At 37.3% G+C, this 26,594-nt stretch overlaps 1 protein-coding gene across 1 annotated transcript in view; it reads left to right on the forward strand.

The window, feature by feature from the left end:
* col22a1 (collagen, type XXII, alpha 1) overlaps nt 1-26,594 on the forward strand; it is a 54,680-nt gene that overhangs the window by 21,365 nt on the left and 6,721 nt on the right. Inside the window, exons 15-56 of the mRNA XM_058754458.1 lie at nt 159-212; nt 638-682; nt 3,202-3,255; nt 3,429-3,482; nt 3,928-3,963; nt 4,058-4,087; nt 4,171-4,224; nt 4,591-4,644; nt 9,205-9,258; nt 9,789-9,842; nt 9,956-10,009; nt 10,132-10,185; nt 10,351-10,404; nt 10,489-10,533; nt 10,622-10,684; nt 11,010-11,057; nt 12,088-12,129; nt 12,390-12,422; nt 12,721-12,774; nt 14,368-14,421; nt 14,617-14,670; nt 14,750-14,803; nt 14,996-15,049; nt 15,249-15,353; nt 16,068-16,112; nt 17,067-17,144; nt 19,459-19,494; nt 19,584-19,637; nt 20,271-20,315; nt 20,454-20,489; nt 22,746-22,859; nt 23,624-23,677; nt 23,888-23,941; nt 24,068-24,121; nt 24,197-24,250; nt 24,357-24,410; nt 25,048-25,101; nt 25,201-25,254; nt 25,662-25,706; nt 25,853-25,906; nt 25,990-26,043; nt 26,136-26,189. Of these exons, the coding sequence (XP_058610441.1) occupies nt 159-212; nt 638-682; nt 3,202-3,255; nt 3,429-3,482; nt 3,928-3,963; nt 4,058-4,087; nt 4,171-4,224; nt 4,591-4,644; nt 9,205-9,258; nt 9,789-9,842; nt 9,956-10,009; nt 10,132-10,185; nt 10,351-10,404; nt 10,489-10,533; nt 10,622-10,684; nt 11,010-11,057; nt 12,088-12,129; nt 12,390-12,422; nt 12,721-12,774; nt 14,368-14,421; nt 14,617-14,670; nt 14,750-14,803; nt 14,996-15,049; nt 15,249-15,353; nt 16,068-16,112; nt 17,067-17,144; nt 19,459-19,494; nt 19,584-19,637; nt 20,271-20,315; nt 20,454-20,489; nt 22,746-22,859; nt 23,624-23,677; nt 23,888-23,941; nt 24,068-24,121; nt 24,197-24,250; nt 24,357-24,410; nt 25,048-25,101; nt 25,201-25,254; nt 25,662-25,706; nt 25,853-25,906; nt 25,990-26,043; nt 26,136-26,189 (2,250 nt within the window). The remainder of the gene's footprint in view (nt 1-158; nt 213-637; nt 683-3,201; nt 3,256-3,428; nt 3,483-3,927; nt 3,964-4,057; nt 4,088-4,170; nt 4,225-4,590; nt 4,645-9,204; nt 9,259-9,788; nt 9,843-9,955; nt 10,010-10,131; nt 10,186-10,350; nt 10,405-10,488; nt 10,534-10,621; nt 10,685-11,009; nt 11,058-12,087; nt 12,130-12,389; nt 12,423-12,720; nt 12,775-14,367; nt 14,422-14,616; nt 14,671-14,749; nt 14,804-14,995; nt 15,050-15,248; nt 15,354-16,067; nt 16,113-17,066; nt 17,145-19,458; nt 19,495-19,583; nt 19,638-20,270; nt 20,316-20,453; nt 20,490-22,745; nt 22,860-23,623; nt 23,678-23,887; nt 23,942-24,067; nt 24,122-24,196; nt 24,251-24,356; nt 24,411-25,047; nt 25,102-25,200; nt 25,255-25,661; nt 25,707-25,852; nt 25,907-25,989; nt 26,044-26,135; nt 26,190-26,594) is intronic.

Genomic DNA, 26,594 nt, shown 5'->3' on the forward strand with positions numbered 1-26,594 from the left:
AAAAAAAAGTTTAATCTTACACCTTTAAGATGAATTGTCTTGTTGATGTCACTTATACAATCAAATCAACATCAAATCTAAAAGCAGCTGTAAATAATGCAATTTTGTTGTACAAAACATTGTAGATTTCAAGGCCTTTTTGACTTATTTTTATTCAGGGTATCCAAGGTGATGCCGGTCCACCTGGATCACCGGGTCCTCATGGGGTGTCTGTAAGGATGATCTGTGCATTTAAACCATGTGATGATTGTGAAAGTATTGCAATAGAAATCTACTTATGACTTTATCAATTGTTGGTACTTTCTATTTCACAATTGCATGATTTATCATAAATGCATCTTTATATCTCCCAGTTGTGACCTTATTTCTTGTTTCACTTTTTTTTTTTTTTTTCCTCATAGTAACCTTTTTACCTTTTAATTGAATTTTGCATTTTATTGTTTTTGGTTTTTACTCATTTATTTTTGAGGTTGATACTGGCTTCAATAAATGATCACATCAGACAAACACAACAAATTGAAATTAAGACTTTGCATCCACAATTTTGTGTTACATCTGTTCAGGACAGATTGTAGTGCATCCAGTGTTCTTCTCTGTGATGTTTGTAACAGATTGAGTGTGTTGTGTTTTTCATCAGGGTGTAACTGGAGGTAAAGGAGATAAAGGAGCTTCTGGAGAAAGGGTAAGGAATGACCAACATATTCTCATTGGAAATACGTGCCTCGAAGTACATTTCTGCAAAACTGAGAAAACATACCTGTACATACGATTCGCTGCAGTTTCCAGTTGAAATGAACACTAGAGGCAGTAAAACTCTGACTACTTTTATTCCTTTTCACACAAAATATGATTTGCAGGTGCATAGTTCCGATTAATAAAGCCTAATTTTCGCATAATTACTTGAGGAATATTATGTTATAAATTCAAAAAAATTTATTTGAAAATTGATACTTTTGAACATGTAGTCACATATCCAGATTCATATGCATGAGTTTTCTAATTCAGTTGGTTTACGCAACACGACATTGCACTTCTGGTATGAATCCTGTGAAACTACGGTTCGCTCAAATCTGCACAAGGAAGTTAAAATAGCACTGCTGCATCAACAAATGTGTTTTTATATCACTTTTGCATTTGTTAACACTATCGGGTAGGTTTAGGGTTGGGTTTGGTGTAGGGGATATTTCCAACACGACTGAGCATTATGAACCATGATTATGAATTATGAACCACCGCAATACCTACCTGAAGTAACGTAATAAAAACACAGCAATATGTGCCTATATCAAAGTAACAAATATGAGTCAGGGTCACGTATTGAACCCATGTTTTAGCGCCACTCACTTTGTGCAGTAAGCTACGTAATAACGGTGTTGCAGAAATGTATTTAGAGGCACGTATTTCGAATGTGCCTGGGTTGGGAATGACTGACACCTGTCAATCATAACAACCGTTACCTCAAATATCATTATTCTGGCTTTGTATTAGTGTTAAGTATTAAACACTGGTATTCCTAAAATCATGCTGTAGATGTTTTGCATGCACAGCACTCACATTGTCTTCAGAAAATGTAACAATCTAGTTTAGTCTGTCATGGCAGACCCCCTTCCACCAACTAAAAGGCCTGGGACAATGTTCCCGCTTGTCTTCCCCTTGTCAGCACCCCTGTTTTAGTTTTGATGCTTTGGAATAACTTGGACGGAGCCCAAACTAGTTAATGTCACAAAGTACTGTACATATCTGTCAGATCCAAACGCTATAGAGGGAATATTTCTACAGAGTGAACGCAGGCAGACTAATAACTCAAACAGATGTCACAGTGCTGATGCAGACTCCATATATCCTGTTCTGTGGGGGCGTTGTGCAGTCAGACGGTCTAAGAACAGTTTCACACGGTAGAGCATTGCTGTCATTCTTCAGTCTGTCTGACGCTCTGCCCCCGCATGCACACTGAGAGCTTTTAAGCCAAATTTGACTTTACTGAAACTACCTTTAAAGTTAAAGATGGTGTCACAAAATGGAACTGCACAATAATGATTGTTTTCACACAGGTTTTCATACATCTCTCCCTGTCTGTCATTGGCTGGCAAACACATAGTCCTGCCCTTAACTCAACCAATGGTTCTGTATTTGGCTTGATGGGTTTCTCAAACAAACAATATTTTAGAACTATTCACAGCTGTTTTATTATGATAAATATTTTAACATGGAAAATAAGCTTAGTTTAGGCAAAGATGCATTACTTTTCATTAAGAATGCTGGTAATTCAGTGCAAATGGAGCAAATAGATATATTTTTAGAACCAGTGAATGGTTCATTGAAACAGGAAATATCAGATTATGCTTTTGTGAGAATGGTTTTTCATTTGAACTCAAATGGCCTTGAACTGAAAATAAATACATCATACAGACGCATTCACCATCTGTTATATTTCCTGAATTTCTGAGCTGAAACAGCAGGCTCTGCATAGTGTATATTGCACATGTTTTGGTCATGTTACAGTTACATTTCTATCCCCTCAGTCGCTTTCCTGCTGCTGTTTTCTGTAATAAAATCAAAACACCTGTCTAGACAAACATGCATAATTTAAAATTAAAGGAGTAGTTTACCCCCCCAAAAATGAAGATGCCATTCCAAACCTGTATGCTGTTGATATAAATGGAGATTGTGACATACAATTGTAATTAAAATAATTAATTTTGCTTATAATTTGCATATGTGTTGTACTAATAGTCATTTATTTAATGAAATTATCATTGCAAAAATTGGAAGCAGAATACAGCACATAATTAAATACTGCCTATTTAGTACTTTGTATAAGTTTGTTCTAAATAAGACTTTTTTGTTTCGTTTTTAAAAGAAAGGCTGTAGTTATATATCAAAAATATAGTAATATTCTAAAATACTTAATATCATTTTTTCCTGTGATGCAAAGCTGAATTTTCAGCATCATTACATGTCACATAATCCTTCAGAAATCATTCTAATATGCTGATTGCTGCATAAGAAACATTTCTTGTTATTAATATTCTTAATATTTTTGTGGAAACTGTGATACTGAAACTGTGAAACGTTTTTTCAGGATTCGTTGATGAGTAGAAAGTTCAAAATGGAAATTTTTGTAATTTTATAAATGTCTCTGTCACTTTTGATTACACTAATTTTCCATTTCATGACGTCTCACTTTCACATGTTGTTTAGGGTGAACCAGGTTTAGATGGTTTTCCAGGGAAACCAGGTCATGCAGGAAAAGACGTAAGTATTCAGTGTTTTATAATGTATATAATTTGTCATGTACCGTTTTGCGTAGCAAGCATGTACACTGGATGTAGAAGATATTAGTGTGAACTTGTCATGTTTTGCTTAGGTCGAGTAAGTACACATTTTACCTAAATGACTTCTCTTTTTTTCATTTTCTCTAAAACCAGGGTCCTAGGGGGCTGATTGGTGCACCTGGTCCAAATGGAGTCAAAGGAGAAAAGGTTTAGAGACACTTTTTTGAGAAACTCGTTGCTTGGCTTTAAAAGATCTGGGCAAGTTTTTTATTCACCCTCAATTTGTTCCAAACCCATATGAAGGTATTTTGCAGAATGTTTCTTCAAAAGACGTCCTTTTGTATTTCTTAGATTTCTTTGAACCATGTATATCTGACTCTTCCATATTTCCCCTTAAAACCCTCAAAACACACATATCTTTCTTAGAAAATTATAGTTTTGTATTACATATCTGTATTTCTCAGGCTCATCCACAAAGACGCCCATTCAAAAATTCAACCAGCCTGTGTCATTTTATTTCTCTCTGTCTGTCCCGCACACTTTCAGGAACTCATTCCCTCATTAACTCATTCGTTAACTCCACAGAACATCAAATCAATGTGGGATTTTAACTACTTAGCCGCTGTTTAATAAACACTGTGTTTGCTGATAGGGTGAACAAGGTCCTGCTGGATTACCTGGCAATGCGGTAAGACGCTTGATTCATTTATCGAATGAATCATGTTGTAAAATAGCAGTACTGAGTTGCTCACAGCTTTATCTGTGTTTTTTCCCCCCCTCAGGTTCAGTTTGCAGGACTCAAGGGGGAGACTGTAAGTATGCAATCTGTTGAGAAGATGAGTCTTAAACTTGGCTTTTGTAGAGCATTCTCGTAACTGTGTGTTTGTGTTTTCAGGGCGTCCCTGGTGAACGAGGACCCTCGGGAGCAGATGGCCCGCCTGGACCTCTTGTAAGATATATTTAGTCATATATTGCTCATTCAAACAAGTTTTACTGTTTTAAAGATGCATAGGCTACTGAAGAAGAAAAGTGAAGTTAGTTTTAAAAAAAAAAAAAAATCTGATCGCCTGATCTATTCCTCCCATCTGGTTGCAGACTATGTGATTGTTTTAAACCACAAATTTTGTAAGCACTTATGTGAATGTATTTATAGATTTACATGACACATTTAGAACAGAATAAATAAAAAAGTCCAGATACATTTTGGGGTCACTGTACATCATAAATGAAAATAAGCATCATGTTTTCTCTGTCTGCTACTGTTGTGGACTTCATTGTTTTTAATTAGCCTATCGTTTATGCTGTTTTTCTTCAGGGCCCACCTGGACCTCCAGGTTTGCCCGGTGAGCCGGGTGAGAACGGACAAAGGGTAGGACATTTGTGTTTTATTGTAACAATCCATCTCGGCTGCTTTTAATGGAGATGTAAGATGTTCTAGAACCTGATTTGTGGTAACCATAGAGACTGGCTGCAAAGCGCGGATCTCGGTGTATGGTCTGGTGTTTTTGAGTGCTCTGTGGGGTCAGATTAAAGCGAGGAGCTCGTTAGGAAGAGAGACAGGAGATGTTCAAATGGCCTGACACTCTCAGATGCCCTCCAACTGATGAGATGACAGCATCATTATAATGTTCTCGGAATACTTGGAAAACATTGTTTCTTGACAAAAAAGAATAATGGTATTTGAATAACAGCTCTAAAAAGGAACAATCAAGCAAACAGAAAAAGTTTAGTTTTAAAAGGAAAATTCTGTCTTTATTTATTCACCCTCATGTCAATATGACTTACTTCTTTCTGTGATTTTTTTTGTTAATTAAAATAAAATCAAATATAAATACTAAATGAAAAACTCAAACTACTGTAAATGAAAATTAGAAATGTTGCTGTAGCAATTACCTGAAAAAAGACCATTTTACATGATCTACTACATGCTTTCTGTCATCTGATTAATAGTTTGTACTTTTTTAACAAGCAAAATGCCTTTTAATGTAATTCTAAGAACGTCCCCTTTCAGGTTGTGGTGCATAACTTTTATATTGTTAGTAATATTTTGAGATGAACACTTTCTGGACCTCTTAAGTTTACTCTTTATTCAGAAAACGATAAATCTGCAACAATAAATAAAATGTATATCTATAAAAATTTAATTACAATTTAAATTAAATTACACATTAAAGGGGTGGTTGATTGCGATTTCACCTTTTTAACGTTAGTTAGTGTGTAATGTTGCTATTTGAGCATAAACAGTATCTGCAAAGTTACGAAGCTGAAAGTTCAATGCAAACAGAGATATCATCTTTTAAAATTCTGGCAGTTTAATGCCTACAAAAAGGCTCGTAGGGACTACGACGAGTTGCTTCTCGGGTCCGGGTATTAAAGCTTTAATCAGGATAAAACCGTATATATTAAAAGCTAACATAAGCAGTCACATTAGCATTTACAGATAACAGCGTATCTAAAAGTATGAGACAACAACAAACAAAAAACATACTATTAAGAGCCGTGCTTGCACAGGTTCTGTGCGATCCTCTTCACTAATATCCTCTGCATCTCAATCAGGCTCAAATTGATAAGCAATATAGACGACGCCATTGTTTACAATACAAGTGGAGCACATGCCGCTGAGCTGAGGGGTGGGACGTTTAGACGCACACTAGAGGAGGTTTAACAAACCACAACACACTGGACCAACTAACCAATCTGAGCCCATTGCGTATTTCTGAGGGAGGCTTCATAATATCAGGAAATCATCAGAGCGTTTATAAGAGAAGGGACATAGCGGTGTAGAATAAAGGTAAATTATGTGAAAAATAATGTTTTTTTTTTTTTTTAAACGAAGCATTAACACATGTTAGACTGTACCTCATAACAACATAATCAAGCCTAGAAAAAAAACAGTCAACCACCCCTTTAAATTACTCTATATTGGTGGGAAACAGACTGACATGTAGATAATCTGCAGTCACTCTTAAATCTGCTCATTTCAAATATGCCACGACACACTGAACTTGGCCAACGAAGTCATTGGTTCTCGATTTTCTTGAGAAAAAAAAAAAATCTGGTTAGTCTCCCAGCCTGGCCAAGCTGGTCTTAGCTGTCCGAAAAGTGTTTTCATTTTGGGTGCACAGTTCCTGTATCTCAGTGCTGTTGCTCAGCGGGGCTGCAGGTGTTCTGAGTGTAGCCTGAGTTCTCTCTGTCCCAGCGGGAAACACTGTCAGGAGCTTTTAGTGAGGGAATCTAACAGATCTTGTGCTCAGCTCAGAAACGCTGCAGGTAGTGCTTGAGTGAATGTAGAATGACGCACAACTGCAGAACAGCAGGAAGCCCTGAGTGAGACGCTAAAAGAGTTTCTCTATCTCTTTTATCCCCCCCCCCTCTATTTTAAGCTCTTATCACTGTAATGCCTTCAAACTACCTTTCCTATCTTACCTGTCAGCAGCAGGGGATGTTAAAATGTTAGCATGTTCTACCACATCAGTGACTGTATTTCCTGAACAAACATAAATGTGAGGGAGAGAATTTTACCCCCCATTGCTCTTCACATTTTAAAACTCTTAATTAAAATTGTATTTTTGTGGCATTTAGTCAACGACTAAAAGCTTTGAGCCTATGTATATACAAAAAACAACCCCAAATGAACCCCCCAACCCCTATAAATAACTATATAAATAAATATACATATATACACACTGAACAAAATTATAAATGCAACACTTTTGTTTTTGGCCCCATTTTTCATGAGCTGAACTCAAAGATCTAAGACTTTTTCTATGTACACAAAAGGCCTATTTCTCTCAAATATTGTTCACAAATCTGTCAAAATTGTTGGTGAGCACTTCTCCTTTGCCGAGATAATCCATCCACCTCACAGGTGTGGCATATCAAGATGCTGATTAGACAGCATGATTATTGCACAGGTGTGCCTTAAGCCGGGCTCACACTGTGCGATTTTTTTTTTAAAAGTCTTTTAGGATTGTACTTGTCAGACTGTACAAACATGATGTTCATGTCACACTATGGGATCTCAGTTGTCATTAATGTCAGACTGTACGACAGTCAAGACGAGTTAAAAACGGGTGCGTGCAAGAAATCTTGTCCGGAGTTTTACATTATCAACCCATACACGTCCAGTGACTGTGAACTGCATTGCATGTGGGACCGAAATGTTGGCTATCATGAAAAGTATATGAACGGCGGCAATACCGGCGTATTTAAGAAGAATAGCGTAAGCAGCTCTACACACCCACATGAAAGCAACCAATGTTTATAGGCTATAGAAAAGGCAACATATCAGATGAATTCTGTGAGGGGCGGGAGTGCTGGAGTTTATGGCTGATAGAATAATTCTCTAGTATTAATTCTGCTCATAGCTTGTCTTGAAAAACAAAAACATCGTAGGGGTAGTCACACTGCATTGGGGTCTCGACCTGACTGCAGTTCTTCGTTGTAACCAACTTGAGTGGGCAAATGCTCACATTCGATGGCATCTGGCACTTTGGAGAGGTGTTCTCTTCACGGATGAATCCCGGTTTTCACTGTACAGGGCAGATGGCAGACAGCATGTATGGCGTCGTGTGGGTGAGCGGTTTACTGATGTCAACGTTGTGGATCGAGTGGCCCATGGTGGCGGTGGGGTTATGGTATGAGCAGGCGTATGTTATGGACAACGAACACAGGTGCATTTTATTGATGGCATTTTGAATGCACAGAGATACCGTGACGAGATCCTGAGGCCCATTGTTGTGCCATTCATCCACGACCATCACCTCATGTTGCAGCATGATAATGCACGGCCCCATGTTGCAAGGATCTGTACACAATTCCTGGAAGCTGAAAACATCCCTGTTCTTGCATGGCCAGCATACTCACTGGACATGTCACCCATTGAGCATGTTTGGGATGCTCTGGATCGGCGTATACGACAGCGTGTTCCAGTTCCTGCCAATATCCAGCAACTTCACAGCCATTGAAGAGGAGTGGACCAACATTCCACAGGCCACAATCAACAACCTGATCAACTCTATGCGAAGGAGATGTGTTGCACTGCGTGAGACAAATGGTGGTCACACCAGATACTGACTGGTTTTCGGACCCCCCTGGACCCTCCCAATACAGTAAAACTGCACATTTTAGAGTGGCCTTTTATTGTGGCCAGCCTAATCAGCATCTTGATATGCCACACCTGTGAGGTGGATGGAGTATCTCGGCAAAGGAGAAGTGCTCACTAACACAGATTTAGACAGATTTGTGAACAATATTTGAGAGAAATAGGCCTTATCTGTACATAGAAAAAGTCTTGGATCTTTGAGTTCAGCTCATGAAAAATTCCTGTTCCTGTTCCTCCTTTCCTGTTTGTCCAGCAGAGGGCAGTGCAACCCTTGCTATGTGCCTCTGTTGGATGGAAGGTTTCATTCATGGAGTCACTATAGATGTCAGATAGAAAGATCATGAACTCTACCTGACCTCTCACATGGAATTCATTTTTTTCCTAGTATTAATATTGTAATTTTGGCTGTTTATCTTTATGAAAATATATATATATAAAAAAAAAGTGCACTAAGAGAAGTTATTTTCTTGAAGTAAAATCAGGATTGACAACAAAATTTATGGTAAAAAAAAAAAAAGGATAATCAAAAATTATGGTTTGAATCAGAAAAAAAGTCTTATCATATCAATCAGACCATGCTATTAAAAAAAGAAATATATTTTATTTTATTTTATAAAATATCTTGTTACTCCATATTTCTTATTTTCTCTGTTTATTTTATTAATTATTGCTTTAATTACAGGATGCAGTAAAATGTTTTGAATTTAACAATTATTTTTATTTATTTATTAATATTTTATATAAAATATCTCCTTATTCCTTATCTACTTGATTTCATTTTTACCTAACATAGATCATGAGACATCGTCTTCTCTGTTTCTCCAGGGTAAAAAAGGTGATGCAGGATTGCCAGGAGTTGATGGTCTTCCAGGACCACCTGTAAGAACCACCAGAACATTCATTCTTAGTCTGAGTCAGTTCTTAGTTCTTAGAACTTAATTCTTATTTTTTTATTTATTTTTTTATGTTTAGAATGGAATAATAACATACTGCTTACTGTATACTGTATTTTAAGGCAGAATGAAACAGTAAATATTTGAACAAATAGTAGGTCTTTTACTTATTTCATGCATATGGAAACTTGGTATGCTATGCAAAAAATTGTATTATGACTATAAGGCATTCTCAACATTATTATCATAATGAAAAAAAGTCTCTTAGAGTAGCAGTGAGCTCTAGTGGTTACCAGAGGAATACACATCAATCAGATTTTTTTTTTAAAATAACAAAAATGAACAAGTTTCTGGTAAAATCACATGCAGTGATCGTATAATACAGTAATAACAAAATATCATTAAAATAATTTTGTAAAAAGAAAAAATGTCAATACATTTATTAAAGAAAGCTGTTAAAAGCAATTGAATGTCACATTTCAACATTTCAGTTTTTTATTTTTGTGTGTTTTTTAGGGTCCTCAGGGGCCTCCTGGACCTCCAGGCAGCCCTGGACAAACAGGACCTCCAGTAAGTTTCCACGCACCAAAATAATTCATTTTTCAATTGTTTTTATTTGCAAACTGAACTAGAGCCACATAATAGTAGCAGATGATAATAAATTCACCTGTTTGTTCTCACAGGGATTACCTGGTGAAATCGGCTTCTCTGGAAAACCAGGAGAACCAGGAAAACCAGTGAGACTTTACCCAGAGAACTCAAACATACTGTCCACACACTCTAATAATCTGTTGCTCTATTAACTCAACACTCGTTTTAGTGCAAAATACTTGAAACGATGATGGTAATTATTTTTCAGGGCCTGCCAGGAAAAGATGGATTGGATGGTTTCCCTGGAAACAATGGCGAGAAGGTTAGAGCTGTTTTAATGAGACAAACTGTGAACTCAGTTCTGTGGAGGCAGAACTTCATCATTTATAAACCCATCTAAAGGCCAGATCTGGTTTTTGACCTTTTCATTTGTGTTTTTTTTGTGTGCACTGCAGTCTGTTTTTAATTATTTTGTATTTCCATTTAGGGGCAAAGAGGAGAACCCGGACAGGACGGCTTCCCTGGTAAACCAGGACCGACGGTAAAGGGTGGCGTGGGCTAGTAATTTAAGATCTGGCTTGAATATCCAATTTTTTGGTCACCAATGCCAGTTTCTCTCTCTCAGGGAGATGACGGCCCTCCAGGACCACGAGGACCTCCTGGTGAACGGGTACGGAAAGTAAAACTTCAATCAGTCTTGACAGAGCCTTGACAGAATGACACGACTATCTTTCTCTTTGTGTCTTGTTCTGTCTCAGGGAGAGACTGGTTTGCCTGGAGAAGTCGGCACAATGGGACCCAAAGGAGAGAGAGGAGGCCAAGTAAGACAGAACTAAATAGATATTACTGGTGTGAAGTCAAAATGAGATGTTTTATTGATTAACAGAATCAATAGACATTGATTTGTGAAAAACAAACGCTTTACTACTGTGAGGACCATAATCTATTCACTTGGGTGTTTCTCATAAAAACATCGTCAGACTATGTTTAATTGCAAAGATTGCGAGCAAAATGTAAGGAATTATATTCTGCGTGATACAGATGAATTTGTAGTATTATTAATGTCAGTTTATGCATAATTTTTATACAGTTTTGTGTGAGTCATATTTTTGTCAGATTTCATCCCTCCATCACTCTTGTAGGGAGAGAGGAAAAGATGGACCTACTGGCTCGAAAGGAGAGAAAGGAGACAAGGTGAGAGACAAGAGAAAGTAAAACAAAAAACAGTACAACACACAAGTTTTTAATATTTGGGGAAGATCGTCCAACATGTTCTCTTTGACGAATTCCTTTGTTTTATTAGATTGTGCTGGTTTTAACTCTTTGAGAAAACTTATTTATTCAGTTAACACTTTGGAAGAGATTTTTTAATAGAGTTAAATTACAGTTTTGGAGATTTTAGCAAAAATAAGTTATAAAAACGATATAATTCAGCCATAACATTTCTCACCATGAAAATAGCCTCGGAAGCTGGAATGGCGTTAAACACAAACAAACAAACAAACAATTATGAAGTATTACTCAAAAGATTGGATTGAAATAAAAATACTTTTATGCATTAAATTGATCAAAAGTGACAGTAAAGACATTTATAATGTTACAAAAGATTTCTATTTCAAATAAATTTGTTCATCAAAGAATCCTGAAGATTCACAGTTTACACAAAAATATTAAACAGCACAACCGATTTCAACATTGATAATAATAAGAAATGTTTCTTGAGCAGCAAATCAGCATATTAAAATGATTTCTGATGAATGTTCCTTTACAATTTTATAATATTTCACAATGCTACCGTACTGAATGTTTGATAAATCTAGATTTAATGCAGCTTTGGTGAGGATAAGAGATTTCTTTTAAGAACACGAAAGCTACTATTGAATAGTATATTGTGTAAAGTTATTTCATAGTTATGATTATTTAATATGACTAAAATAGGCACCTAATCATTCTTAATTTTTGCTAAGACTCGTTTTGTTTAAATGCACAATTGCCTACAAGTCACATCTGTGTAATGACATTTGCTGTATCAACATTACAGCATTATACAGTAAAGAAGGCTCAGAGAAGCAGTTTTTGACCATGAGTTGCTGTAGGTTTCACACATTCAGGATTAAACTGTCAGCGATGGTTTCCTGAGGGCATGAGGTCGTTAATGAGATAATTAACATGCTGACAGGATGAGGATGTAACCTCTCTCTGTCACTGTTTTTCATTCATACAGGGTGAGATTGGCCCCAGGGGTCCAGCCGGGGTCCCAGGCAATGTGAGTTCAGCAGATTATTGACATATACCGCATATAAACATATAACTGTATGAATATACAAGTTATGATAATAATAATAACAACTGATATCTGATGTGAGTAATAAATCAAATAAATGAGCATAGAAGAGGCATATTCATATATACATGTATATTTCTAATCATATTGATTCAGCTGATGCTCTGTTTATTAATGAATATGGCTTTTAGTTTATAGTATTACAGTATTATTTCACAGTGATGTGTTTTCATTTTCTTTAGGTGGCCAATGTGATTCCTGAACCCGGTGAACCGGTAAGTAATCGGTTTTGTCTTGATTTTGAGCTTGTTTTGAGTAATGAAATATATTTTGTATTATATACCATATTTTGAGAATAGTTTGTTTAAAGATATTTTGAGTGTATCTATTAACGTTATCTTACACATTTTGCGTAAAGTGTGTTTGTGCTGTCCTTCTTGAAACTATATGCAACTTAGTTTGATATTTTGTTATTTAATGCAGTTATTTTTAAGCCTGACTGCAGCTGAAATACTTTATGGGGCCATTGTATCATACATTCATGTATATTCACTGTTTTTACCTCATCTTTAGGGTGAGCCGGGAGAGAAGGGAGAGAAAGGAGATCAAGGAAAACCAGGCGAGATGGTGAGCTTTTATTGTTTCTAACTTCCAAATGAATTGGATATGTAATAAAGTAACCTTTGCAGGTTGTACAACCCATCACAAGAGGGCAGTAGAGAGTCAGGTTTGTTTGAATTACTAGACTCTTGTGCATCTGAAAATGATTTCATTTATAGCATCATGTTACTGTCACTAGTGCATTAGTAATGAAGTCTTCTGTCAGTTTGAAGAATCATGAGTCAAATCCACCTGAAAATTAACTGCGAAATATGTGCATTTTATTTCTGAGCACAGCCACTTCCAGTGTTTTACGCGTTAGCTGACAATAGATATTAAGGGATTCAGTGTTGCATAAGGAAATATTAATAAACCTGAAGGTCAGGGGCATCGCAGCCCGTCAGCTGATATTATGTACCTCTGTTGGCTCACATTAAAATCACCATTTCGCTATAGAAAAAATTTGCAAGCTATTAAAAAAGCAGATCCTGAGCATCTATACACAAATTAGTGCTATTGCAAGAAGATGATCATGCATTGATATAGAACAAATGACCAAGCAATGTGTTGTTTACATATTTACTGTAGCCGTTAAAAATAATCATTATGATTTATTGATGCTAAATCGTTGACATTTTGGTTTTGACACATCCAAAATGAGCTTTTTTTTTTTTGCATATTTGATTTCTTGATAAATATTAAAAGTTAAAATAAAGCAAATAAGTCCAAAATGCCAGACAACTCAACCACATATGCACAGAACATCAGTTTATAAATATCAAGGTGAAAGTTTGGCTGATGAATAACATTAATAACTCATAAGGTCACTTCCTATTTATTGACATCTTGTCCCATCTTCAGCCCTCTCACTTCAATACTTTTTCCAGGGCTACTGCTCAAGGTATATTACATTATTTTATACAGTATATTATACTATATTATTAGGTATTATATTGTTTTATATTATATTATACACATTGAAAAATTGAATTCATGAAAGCTCTCTCCATCTTGCACTCATCTACTAAAATAGTCCAGACACCAAGCGATGCATCATTTACACAAACACAGACAAGCTTGTTACGATGATGTATCTGCTCTCACCTGAATGTATTAGTGCGAAATGAGAAATCTCTCTTGAATTACTGCAGTTCTCACTAGTTCAGCCAAATTCAATCATTTCTGCTAGAGAAACTGCCCTGACGACATCTAAAAAGAGAGCCAGGTTTCATTTCTGGAGTGCAGTGTAAACTTTGTGAATGGAGTTTTCAAAGTCACCATGACTTGAAATGTCATGAAAATGTTTTAACAGAGAAAAACCTGTTGTTTCAAACCTGTACGACTTTCTTCTGTAAAACACAAAAGAAAAATGTTGGTAACCAAACTGTTTCAGGTCCTATTGACTTCCATAGTATAGACAAATATAATATGGACGTCATTTGGACCTGAACCTTTTTGGTTACCAGCATAATATAAACACTTTAACATATATTCTTTTGTTTTGGAATGACATGAAAGTGATTTTTATTTTTTTGGGTGGACTATTCCTTTGAATTATACTGTACATATAATCTGTTACTAAAATAATCTGATTATCTTCATATTCTCTGATATTTCCAGGGTCAAAGAGGACTTCCTGGAGAGCAGGGATTCAGAGGACAACCGGGACCTGCGGTAAACCAGAAACATCATCTTAACCAGCTGTTTTATTATACATCTGACTACTGAATACGATGATCATTGTTAATCCTGTACCTTCATATTCCAGTCATATCCATGAGAAAGTCGGTGATTTTTAGAGAAATTGAGATGTTTCTTCTGTATTCCACACACTACTGTCTGATGTCTTTCTCTTGTTTGTGTGGACAGGGCCCTAAGGGTGATTCTGGTGGAAAGGGAGAGGCAGGGAGACACGGAGACCCAGTGAGTTCGTCTTCTTATCACACATGATGTTTTTATTGTTTTCAGAACTTTTTACTGTCATGCTCTTCACTCTTTTTAGGGTCCGCCCGGATTGACGGGCCCTCAGGGGCCCCGAGGGCTGCCAGGCAATGTGGTACGTTCTTGAAAAATTCCTGACACGCAAAGATCCAGTATAATTATTTATTTATTTTTTTCATGTAAACAGGTGCATGCAATCTTTTCTTCTAATCATCTCATTTTGTAATTATAACTTATAAAAGCAAATATTTATGGAAATTTTAAGTGATTTTTATTTTTTATTTTTTGGTCTTTGTTTGTTTTTTAGGGTATTCCAGGTAGCATCGGTCCACCTGGTATTGCTGGACAGAGAGGAGAGAAGGTATGAAAATGAACTAATGAAATAAACTAAATGTAAAACTAAAAGAAACTGTTAAGTCTAGCTTTCGGTGTGGACAATTTGTTGGATCTGTTGTGTTATTTTACACCAAGCATCTGAGTTACTCTAACTCAAGTTGATGTAATTATGAACCATAAATTATAATTCACCCTGTCTAAAATGGTTATTTATATCTCACCAGGGAGATGCTGGTAAAGATGGTCCCCCTGGACCCCAAGGTCCAAATGGTGAGCCTGGTTTAAGAGGAGAAATTGGTTTGCCAGGAAAAGGCAAAGAGGGACCAAAGGTAATGTATTCATCAGTTTGATAACATCAAATATATTACTGAATAGTGTTACTTTGATAAGATTTTGTTACAAATGTTCCATGTGGATTCTCAAAGCTACTAGACAATTAGGTTTAAAAGAAAAGAGCATGCAGTTTGTTTCATTCTTGTTTTACAGTTTCCTGCCATGAGCGTGCAAAATTGCATTTAATAAGCGTTGTGTTTACGTCTAGTCCTCTGGAGAATCTTAAAGTTGTTTACGCAAACTTTTTCAATTAACATTTGCTGATTGTGGTTAAAAACACTGAAATGTGGAGAATAAAACAACCACACATTAAACTAATGAGTCAATTGGACCGTGGCTGCAGGTGTGACTTGGGAACTGGCATTGTTTTATAGCAACAGATGCCTTATTTTTCCAGCTATATACACACATCTACAGCCTCTCCAACAGGCATACAGGCACATTAACACATGTGATTACCAAAAAGTGATTATTTACTGAAAGTTTTGTCTGTTGTATCATTAATACCAAATCAAACATTACTGTTGATTTTCAATGAGACATGACTTAAATTTTATTCTGTTTGTTTCACAAAGCTGTCATATGACTTCAAAAGTCTTGGAATAAAATAACCCTTCATAAAAATAAACTGCATTTGACCTTGTGGAGTATAATAGAGTGAAAATAGAGAAAGTAGCATCACAGCGGTAATCTGCTTTCTTTATTTACAGGGTGATTCCGGACCTCCGGGTCCACCCGGACCTCCCGGACTGAAGGTAATGAAACTTCTTGCACAAGTTTTTTCTTGTTAAAAGAAAGAATCAGACTTCATTTTGTCTTTCATCAGTATGAAAGGTCTTTTTAGGCATTTTTATCATAAGCAGGTGTGTGTTCCCCAGGGGCAAAAGCTGAATTACTGCATTTCATTTATGTGAGGATTTTACTGAAATTTCAGAGAGCCAGAGAAGTTTTCCTCGGGAGAAGTACCAGATATGCATTTTACTACTGTACTTTAGCAATCAGTGTAAGGCATAATAAATCCTGGATACACACTCCTTTTCAAAAGTTTAGGGTCTGTTCAAAGAAATTAGTTTTATTCAACAAATTGATTGTTAAATTGATCAAAAGTGACAGTGCACATATCTATAATGTTATAAAAGATTTATATTTTAAATGAAAGTTGATCTTTTGAACATTCTTTTCATGAAAAAATTCTGAATCCAAAAAAAAAAAAAAAAGTATTAAGCAGCATAATTGTATTCAATATTGACAATAATAAGAAATATTTCTTGAGGACCAAATCAGCATACTAGAATGATTTATGAAGGAACGTGACACTGAAGACTGGCTTCTGAAAATTCAGCTGTCATCATAGGAATAAATGACCTTTGAAAATATATTCAAATGAAAAACAGCAATTTTAAATTAAATTAGTATTTCCCAATATTACTGTTTCACTTTATTTTTGACCCATAAATTACAGCCTTCCTGAGAGACATAAGAGACTTCTTTCATACACATTCAAAAAATCTTACTGACAACAAACTTTATATCTATCTATCCATCCATCCAGTCGGATTTGCATTACAATATATATGCAAATAAGAGTCAATATTGAGAAAAAAAAAAAAGAGTAAACAAATGTTATACAGCAATACACAGAGCTATCATCTTTATATTGGAATGCTGTTTATTCTTCCATGTTTATCCCTTTTTATTTTGTGTTTCAGGGTTTACCTGGTCCACAGGGAATGCAGGGGATGCCAGGAAACAGAGGACCACCGGGAGAGGGGACCACTGGACCCGATGTATGGAAACACACACACACACACACACACACATAAGGCTGGCCGCACACAAGACGATTTTAAGGCCGATTTTAAGCCCGATTTGCATCCCCGAACGACCGAGGGGTGTGGCCAGATTCGAGGCTTGTCGCAAACGATTTTTTGTACAAAAAATTCTCTATTGTGTGGTGTCATTACGATTATTTATCTGCACCTGATCGAGACGGAGCGCCCCCGAACTCAAATCTCTTGATCGGGCTGCCTCTGACGTGATACCCACGATAGCCAATGAGAGCAAGCAAGCGTCACCTACCGGATGTTGCGTGCTTCTATAGCTGAAACTTGCCAGCCACAAACATATTCTTTTCTAAACTTTGTTTTTCACTGTGAAACAGAACGCGCGCCAGTAGAGCCAGCTGACAACGTTGATTGTTCTCTATTTGTTTTTCTTCTCTAGTCACGTTTGATCTCGCGAGTGTCCATGAGATCATGTGTTACTGTGAAATCGTTCCTACAATCGACAAGTGTGTCAGTCTCACGTTCTGGTCGAATCGTCTAGTGTGTGCATTCAGAGGATTATAAGGCTAAAAATCCAACCTGTCCTCCAACCAATACGCCCGTATAGGTCGTTTGTCCAAATCCCTGAAATACGACCCATCAGAGCGTATGCTACAATTGTGCCCCTATCGGCAACAGGACATTTTCATATTAATGTTTTGTACTCTTTTATCTGCGTCATAGTTTGGGTTTCGTGTAGCTCAGTTGGTAGAGCATTGCGTTATACGACAATATGTAATTACGTGATCATGCGATCATGGGTTCGATCCCAGAGAACGCACGCGCTCATAAAATGTGCACTAAAAATCATGATTTTGCACGATTCCTGTAAGGGGTAGGTTTAGGGGTAGGGTTAGGTGTGGTCATTCGTACGAATTAGCCGCCTAGTAAAATATGTACGAATACTGTGAGATCGGTGTAAAAAGTCCACATATTGCTTTTAAATAAACATGCATTTTGATTGGTAATGACAGTCATACGTCATTTCATGACGACAGACGCAACACGAGACTGTCATTATTTTTACGCGCGCTAGAGGGCGCTTAACTTTAAAACGTAAATATAGGTCGTAATAAGGGCTTGCACAAACGACCTATAGGGTCGTTTTTTGTTGGAAGACAGGCTCTAAAAATCGGTTGAACGGTTTCCCATAGTTATAAAATCGTCTTGTGTGCGACCAGCCTTACTCAGTCATATGGCTGTTTATCTGCTCATCCTGCCATTGCAATATCCAATCAAAACGCAGTCATTTTCACATGTTAGTGTTATTAAAGGGATAGTTCACCCAAAAATCTCGCCCTCAAGTAGTTCCGAACCTGTATGAATGTCTTTGTTCTGCTGAACACAAAGGAAGATATTCTGAAGAATGTGAGAAACGGAGCAGTTCTGGGGCACCATTGACTTCCATAGTATTTGTTTTCCTACTATGGAAGTCAATGTTGCCCCAAAACAGCCTGGTTACAAACTTTCTTCAAAATATCTTATTTTGTGTTCGGCAGAACAAAGAAATTCATACAGGTTTGGAACTACTTGAGGGTGAGTAACTGATGACTGAGTTTTCATTTTTGGGTGAACTATCCCTTTAACTCAAGTGACACACATATTACCATATGTGACCCTGGACCACAAAACCATCTTAAGTGTCAATATTTCTAAATTGAGATTTATACATCATCTGAAAGCCATATAAATAAGCTTTCCATTGATGTATGGTGTGTTAGGATCGGACAATATTTAGCCGAGATACTATTTGAACTACTATTAAAACTATTTGAAAATCTGGAATCTGAGGGTGCAAAAATCGCCTTTAAAGTTGTCCAAATGAAGTTCTTAGCAATGCATATTACTAATCAAAAATGAAGTTTTGATATATTTACGGTAAGAAATTTACAAAATATCTTCATGGAACATGATCTTTACTTTATGTCCTAATGATTTTTGAAAAATTGATAATTTTGACCCATACAATGTATTTTTGGCTATTGCTACAAATATACCCCAGCGACTTAAGACTGGTTTTGTGGTCCAGGGTCACATATGGCCTAAAACTGACCTTTTTAATTTGCTGTGAATATTGAAAAGGGATTGAAATCAGTGCAACTGGTCAAACTAAAGCAAACAGATGGCATATGCACAGACAAACGCGCATATCTGTGACTTTTCCATTTACAGTATTTCAGACCCTATTTAGTGTCTTTTTTTGCTTATGGATTTGAAGACAAACGCAGACGCACATTTCTTTATCTCACATCTGATTGATATTCTGTGTCTTTCTCAGGGGCCTCCCGGACCTGCAGGGCCATCAGGACCAGCGGTAAACAATCTGTTCATATTTATATCACTTTCAAATGAGACAGACGCTCACAGAACACCCTTAAGTGACATGTCATGTTTGATATTCAGGGTTTGAGAGGACCTCCAGGAGTGAGCGGACCTCAGGGACCCGCTGGACACAATGTAAGATTTATATGCTACACCAGTAGCGAAGGGATAAGAGAATCATAGACATGGGTACATCAGGTTGTTTTGTTTTGCATCAGTACTTTTAAATGTGTTTGAAAACCTCTACAGCACACAACCAAAGACACACTGCCAGCCTGTAATTAGCTACATGCTAATGCTAGTCAGGTTATAGTAATAATTCAGGGAGATTTGATATTCTCATTCTAGAGAACATTTTATTGGATAAAATGAACAAGATTTGTCACCATAATTGGTCCATTTTACAGATTTTAATGATCTGCTAAAGTTACTGATGCTCACTAATGTAAGTGTTACTATTAATATTACATATTAATAGTTAGGGATTTGTTCTTGTACTACAGAACACTCTAGCAACATGCAAAAAACACCTTAGCACAAATTTTATTTTACCTGTACAGTAACAATGAGGAGCTTTACTTTTCAATCTCCAGTCATGATGCAGAACTAAACCAGTTTCACTGCACTGCTGTGGATCACAGTTATGTCGTCTCGAGGATTCAGTGTCATTTTGTGACTAACAAGGTTTGAATGTGTTTTCCTGTGGTGAGGATCAGCAGCAGCAGTCATGGCTAATGAATGTGTGTGTGTGTTTGTATCTACCTGCAGGGTTTACCAGGAAGACCTGGAGAGAAGGGCTCCCCTGGAGAACCAGTGAGTGATCTGTTCACCATTAAAATATCAAATCAGTTGACACTATTAATATTCACCTACTGCTGATGGATGCATAAATGCATAAATTGTTTATGAATATGTTTTTTTAATGTATTTTTGTTTCCCAACTTTTTTTAGGGAAAAGCTGCAGACATTTCTGATCTGAACCTGAAGGTAACAGCCATGCATCCATCCAGTCATACAGTCATCCTTTCCATCCATCCATTAAACAATTCAAACCTCCATCCATACAACCAACCAACCAGCCCTGCATCCATCCATCCTTCCATCCATTCTTCCATCCATCCATCTAACAATGCAAACCTCCAACCATCCTTCCATCCAGTCATCCGTCTGTCCAACATTCTATCCTACATCCAACCAACCAACCAACCCTCCATCCATCCAACCATCGATTTGTCCATCCAACCATCCTTCTAGCTATCTAATCACACAATCATCCATTCATTCATTCATCCATCCATTCTTCCATCCATCTAACTCTCAATTCACCCATCCATCCAGCAATCCAAACTTCCATCCATTCAATCATTCTTCCATCCAACTAGGCATCTATCAATCCAACAATTCAAACCTCTATCCAACCCTCTATCCATCCAACCGACCCTCCATCCATCCAATCACACAATCCATCCATCCATCCAACATTTCAAACCTCGATATAACCATCAGGGCCGGACTGGCCATCTGGATGTTCTGGAAAAGGGCTGGCTGGTTCATCATCAAATAAAAAGTGTCAGATTAAGTGACGTTGACGGCCGACAAAAGGGAGATGGTCCTCACTGCAGAACACAAGATCCAGGGGGTGTGGTTGGATCTAGATCCAACTCCTCCCACCTTACATTTACCTAAACCTACCCGTCTCCACCCCCTGATCCCTAAACCCACCCATCCCATCCCCACCCCTAAACCTACCCATCTCCACCCCTAAACCTACCAATCTCCACCCACTGGATGTGGATCCAACCCCGCCCCCTGGATCTTTGTTCTGCAGTGAGAGGCTACTGACAAAAGGGGGTGCTAATACAATCTATTTTTGCTTATACGAAACCGAAACTGACCAGAAGTTGGGCTCGTGATGGCAAGCAAAAAACGTGAAGATAAAGGTTGAAAGAAAAAAAAAAAAGCAAACAGTTAGGTTACCTTTGCCCGCCTTTCTCTCTATAGAGCATGCACCCTATGAGCACTACAGTAAAATCCCTGGACACTCCTAATCCGAATGTTCACTGCTGTTTATCACTCCGCATTGTCTGGCATGAATATTCTATCCAATCATAAAGAGACAGCAGCGATTCTACAACGGGTTACATTTGAGAGCTATTGATTTAGAAAATAGAGTAAATGAAGTGTCCTATAAGTTTGATTAACATGACACACACACACACACACACACACACACAGACATATGAATACTCAAATTGAAGAATTCTGATGTTTCAGGTTTCTAGATTCTAGGTTTATGTTTATCATTGTCATATTATACATTTTGCGTTCTGCTCTTTTTATGTAGATTTCAAATATTTTAGTTCATACAATAATTATTTAAATCCCCTGCTGAAAAAAAAAAATAGAAACCATCACATAATTTGTAATGGTTTTACAGGTTATAATGAAAATTGTATTGGCTTTAATAGAAACTGTAATGGTGCCTGTCGGTCTGGTAATTGGTCGCCTTCTATTGGTGGCTTAAAAAAAAAAAAAACACTATATCCTAATGTAATATGTCCCAAAACACACTACAGGAAACCATTATTTAATGGTTAAAAGTTAATGGTTTTTAATGTTTGTAATGGCATTTGTAGTGGATATTATTCGAATTTCTGTGATGGTTTCTATTGTTTTTGTCAGCAGGGTCACCATGGGTTTTGTGATGTTATTTGCCATAAATGCGACAGGATTGCTGTAATATTGTGAGATAGTAGCAACTGTTTGTAGTTGTGGTGGGCCTATTTGGGAGAAAATACAGGGCCATTTTTTACTCCCAGTCCGTCCCTGATAACCATCCATCCATACATCCAACCAACCAATCCACCATACATTCTGACATCTAACCATCCATTCATCCATCCATCCAACCAACCATCCTTCCATCTATCCACTCACACAATCATCCATTCATCCATCCAACTTTCCATCCATCCATCCATCAGTTCAAACCTCCATCTAACCATCCATCCATCCATCCAAACTACCAACTATCCATCCATCCATTAAACCATCAAACCCTTCATCCATCCAACATCCAAACTTCCATCCATCCAGCCAGTTATCCATCCATCCATCCATCCATTCAGCCATCCAGCCAGTTATCCAGCCATCCATCCATCCATCCAGCCATCCAGCCATCTATCCTTCCTTCCTTCCAAGCTTCCTTCCAAGATTGTAACTTTCCCTTTCTCTGTTTCCCAGGACATTTGTTCAGATTGCCCCCCTGGGCCAGCTGGACAACCGGGAATGCCAGGACCTCCAGGTGAAAAAGGTCATACTGGACCACCTGGGAAAAACGGACAGGATGGATATGCGGTGAGAGAGCATGATTCAGAAATCAAACTCTCACTTTCATCTTTAAACTTAAGGGAATTGGAAATAAACTGAAGTTTAATGAATACAATAATGAACATTTAAAGGTGGATTTAAAAAAAAAACAACAACTTTGCTTTCTTTCCTTAACCTCTCCCTGTCTAGCTAGTATTTACTCTGAACCATGCCTGAAACGTTGTATTGCAAGCACTTCCTTTGTCTATTTGCCTCTTTATAATGAATCGCTTATTGTATTCCTCAGTTGTAAGTCGCTTTGGATAAAAGCGTCTGCTAAATGAATAAATGTAATGTAAATGTAAGTGATTTCTGGTACCCAATGCTGACGTTTGAAATCACCAAAACAAACACGCCCCTACCCCAAAAGGGTCTCGTCCCTATTTTGATAGCTCCGCCTCACACATACGTACGGCAACGATTAGTTCTGTGAAACAAAGTAAAACCAATGTTACTCACCTATCAAGAAGAAACAAAGCAACCTCGGCGTCCGATCGCAGGCCTTCCCGTTCCTTGAGTTCTTTCCAGCGCTGGAAAGCTGATCCGATATTTACACGGGTCCTACTTTTTGCCTTATCGTAACACCGTGCCCACACCAGACATGAGCGTTCTCTTCTCTGCATCATGAGTAGACACGCCTCTTACTGCTGATTGGTTTTCAAGTTTGTTTTGGTACTGGGCCTGACTCAGTTTTCTAAAGCGTTTTTGAAAAAATGCATACCCCACCTTTAATCAACTGGTTGCTTTCACAGGGTCCTCCTGGACCAACAGGGCCTGCAGGACCACCTGGCGCTGATGGAGCCAAGGTTAGAATGTTGACGACAAACACACTTATTACAAATACATGTTCTTCAAGTCTACAAACTAGTTCACTTTCAAAGAACCTTGTCTCATTGATCACAATAATAGGTCCACTAGCCATTTATGTGTCAAATGCATGTCATCCCATCTGACAACATTGCATCACTACTTGACCTTTATACTCTCCGCATGAGAAATTTATGTTCCATTTGCAGGGGGTCAAAGGAGACAGAGGTCCTTTGGGAGCACCTGGAGATAAAGGTGAAAAGGTATTGTCAGCCTACCATTTTCATCATAAATAGGCTGAATATGCATATAATACATATTAAATTTGACATACCATGATTATTTATCAGTATACCACTTCTTTCTCTCATTGATTTGTATTTTCCCAGGGCCCCCCAGGACCTCCTGGTTATCCAGGGGCCGCAGGAGCTATGGGTCAGCCTGTGAGTATTTTAAAATGCTACTTATTCATACTATATAGCTTTACCGAAAAATATTACATCTTGCTGTATCAATAGGGTAATGATGGAAACCCTGGACCTATCGGACCACCTGGAGCTCCTGGAGAAAAGGCAAGGCTAAAGTTTTTTTAGTTAGGTCATTTAAATGTGTTGGATTAGTTGGATGGATTGCACTGGAATCCGGCCACATTATTGATAACTGAATGTGTTTTACCAGGGTAAAGAAGGACTTCAGGGAATTCAAGGACCACCTGGTCTTCCAGGTCTAATGGTGCATAATTTCATATTATTTAAAAGAAATGTCTGTACATTTGTTTAGTACAAATACACTACGGTTCAAAAGTTTGGGGTTGGTAAGATTTTAAAATGTTTTTTTTTTTTTTGTTAGAAGTCTCTTATGCTCACCAAGGTTGCATTTATTTGATCAAAAACACAGTAAAACATAAATATTGAGAAATATTATTACAGTTCAAAATAAGTATTCTATTTGAATATAATTTAAAATGTAATTTATTCTTGTGATGCAAAGCTGAATTTTCAGCAGCCATGGCTACAGTCTTTAGTTTCACAAAAACCTTCAGAAATCATTCTAATATGCTGATTTAGTGCTTAAGAAACATTTCGTATTATTATCAATATTAAAAATAGTTGTGCTGCCTAATAATTTTGTGGAATCCATGATTTTAATTCAGTATTGTTTGATGAATAAAACAACAGCAAAGTATTTCTTGTCACTTTTGATCAGTTTAGTGCATCCTTGCTAAATGAATGTATTTAATGTCTTTCCAAAGAAAATCTTACTGACGCTAAACTTTTGGGTCAGTGTAATTGAAGAATAAGTTTAATAACTCCATCATGCTTTATTTTTTACCTACATACTGCCTGATACTTCATATTCTGTGCTGAAGGGCCTGATGGGTAAATCTGGAAAGGATGGAAGACCAGGAGAAACAGGAGAGCCGGTATGAATCTGATGTTCTGCATGCATGCCAGCATCCTAAGAATACTTAGTTCTACAGAAACAATGTAAAAACATGATCATTTTACTTTTTACTTTTCAGGGTAAACAGGGAGAGCCAGGATCACCAGGAAGAGACGGACTCAGAGGAATGCCTGTGAGTGACGTGATTACAGATGATTTTCTGTATAAAACTAGACTGCCAGGGCTGTTTTAGATATTTTTATCAGTGACACTTTAGATTAGCTATTAACTAATTGCTTATTAGCATGCATATTACTAGTATATTGGCGGTTTATTATTAATTATAAAGCATTTATTAATGCCTTATTCTGCATGACCATATTATAGAAGATCCCTTATCCCTACCAAATACACAAACATAACTATTGCAACAGCTACCTTACTTATTAAAAAAAAAAAGCAGGAGTTAAAAAAATTAGCAGTTTATTTAGAGGAAAACTCTTAGTTAATAAGGAATATGTGTTGCCTAATCGAAAGTGTTACCTTATTACCTGTACCTACAGACTGAAATGTTCACATCTTTGTTTCTGTTTTTCCCAGGGTTTCAAAGGTCACAGAGGGGAACCAGGACCACCAGGGTCAAAGGTTGGTCAATGGCAATTCAAATTCATACCCAGCGATTCAGTACATCCAGTATTCAGAGATGGGGAACTACAGGACTAATACATGCTTCCTAAATCATGCAGAAACTTCATGGGTTCTGTTTAATAAATGCTGTCATGTCATATTAGGGTGAAGATGGCAAACAGGGTGTTCCTGGACGCGAGGGTCCACCTGGGAAAGATGTGAGTAAATGCAGTCTGTGTTGTGCAGAGGTCACTGTGAGCAGATGGTGTTGGGTTTTAATTGGTGTACTTGTTTCGCCCAGGGTAAGACCGGACCAGCGGGGTCAGAGGGCATGAGAGGACCACGAGGAGAATCCGTGAGGAGGCTTTTGATGAATCAATTAAATCACAAAACAAAACAGCACCCGTGTGATTATTCTGTTGGGTCACTGTGTTTTTGTATTTTTAGGGTCAGCCTGGAGAACCTGGACAAGCAGGCAAGCCTGGATCTCAGGGAAATCCTGTAAGTTTCATAGTAGCATGTCAGTATGTGCTGCCACATCGTTTAATGGACTGAGATCTACATTTACATTCACTTTTGCACCTCTTGCTTGTTTGTCTATTAATGCAAGGGTCCAGAGATCTCTAGGGGGGCACAGAAGGACAATTTTGGAGAAAATTGTAAACATGTCTATTAAAGAAATAAAAATAATAGTAATAATGTAAAACAAATCTGCAGAATTTAATTCTACTTTCTAAAAAAAATGTTTGTAATGTAATGCTAAAAAAATAGTGTCGACTTGATAGAAACTAAATATTTTTCTTTCCAGATAATATTTAGCACATATTTATGCTATTTTTAATTAATCAGAAGTGGCAGTAAAGACTTGCACTTCAACAAATTTTAAATAAATGCTGTTCTTTCTAA

The sequence above is a fragment of the Onychostoma macrolepis genome, chromosome 19 (assembly GCF_012432095.1).
Source record: "Onychostoma macrolepis isolate SWU-2019 chromosome 19, ASM1243209v1, whole genome shotgun sequence".
NCBI classification, from domain to species: Eukaryota; Metazoa; Chordata; class Actinopteri; order Cypriniformes; family Cyprinidae; genus Onychostoma; species Onychostoma macrolepis.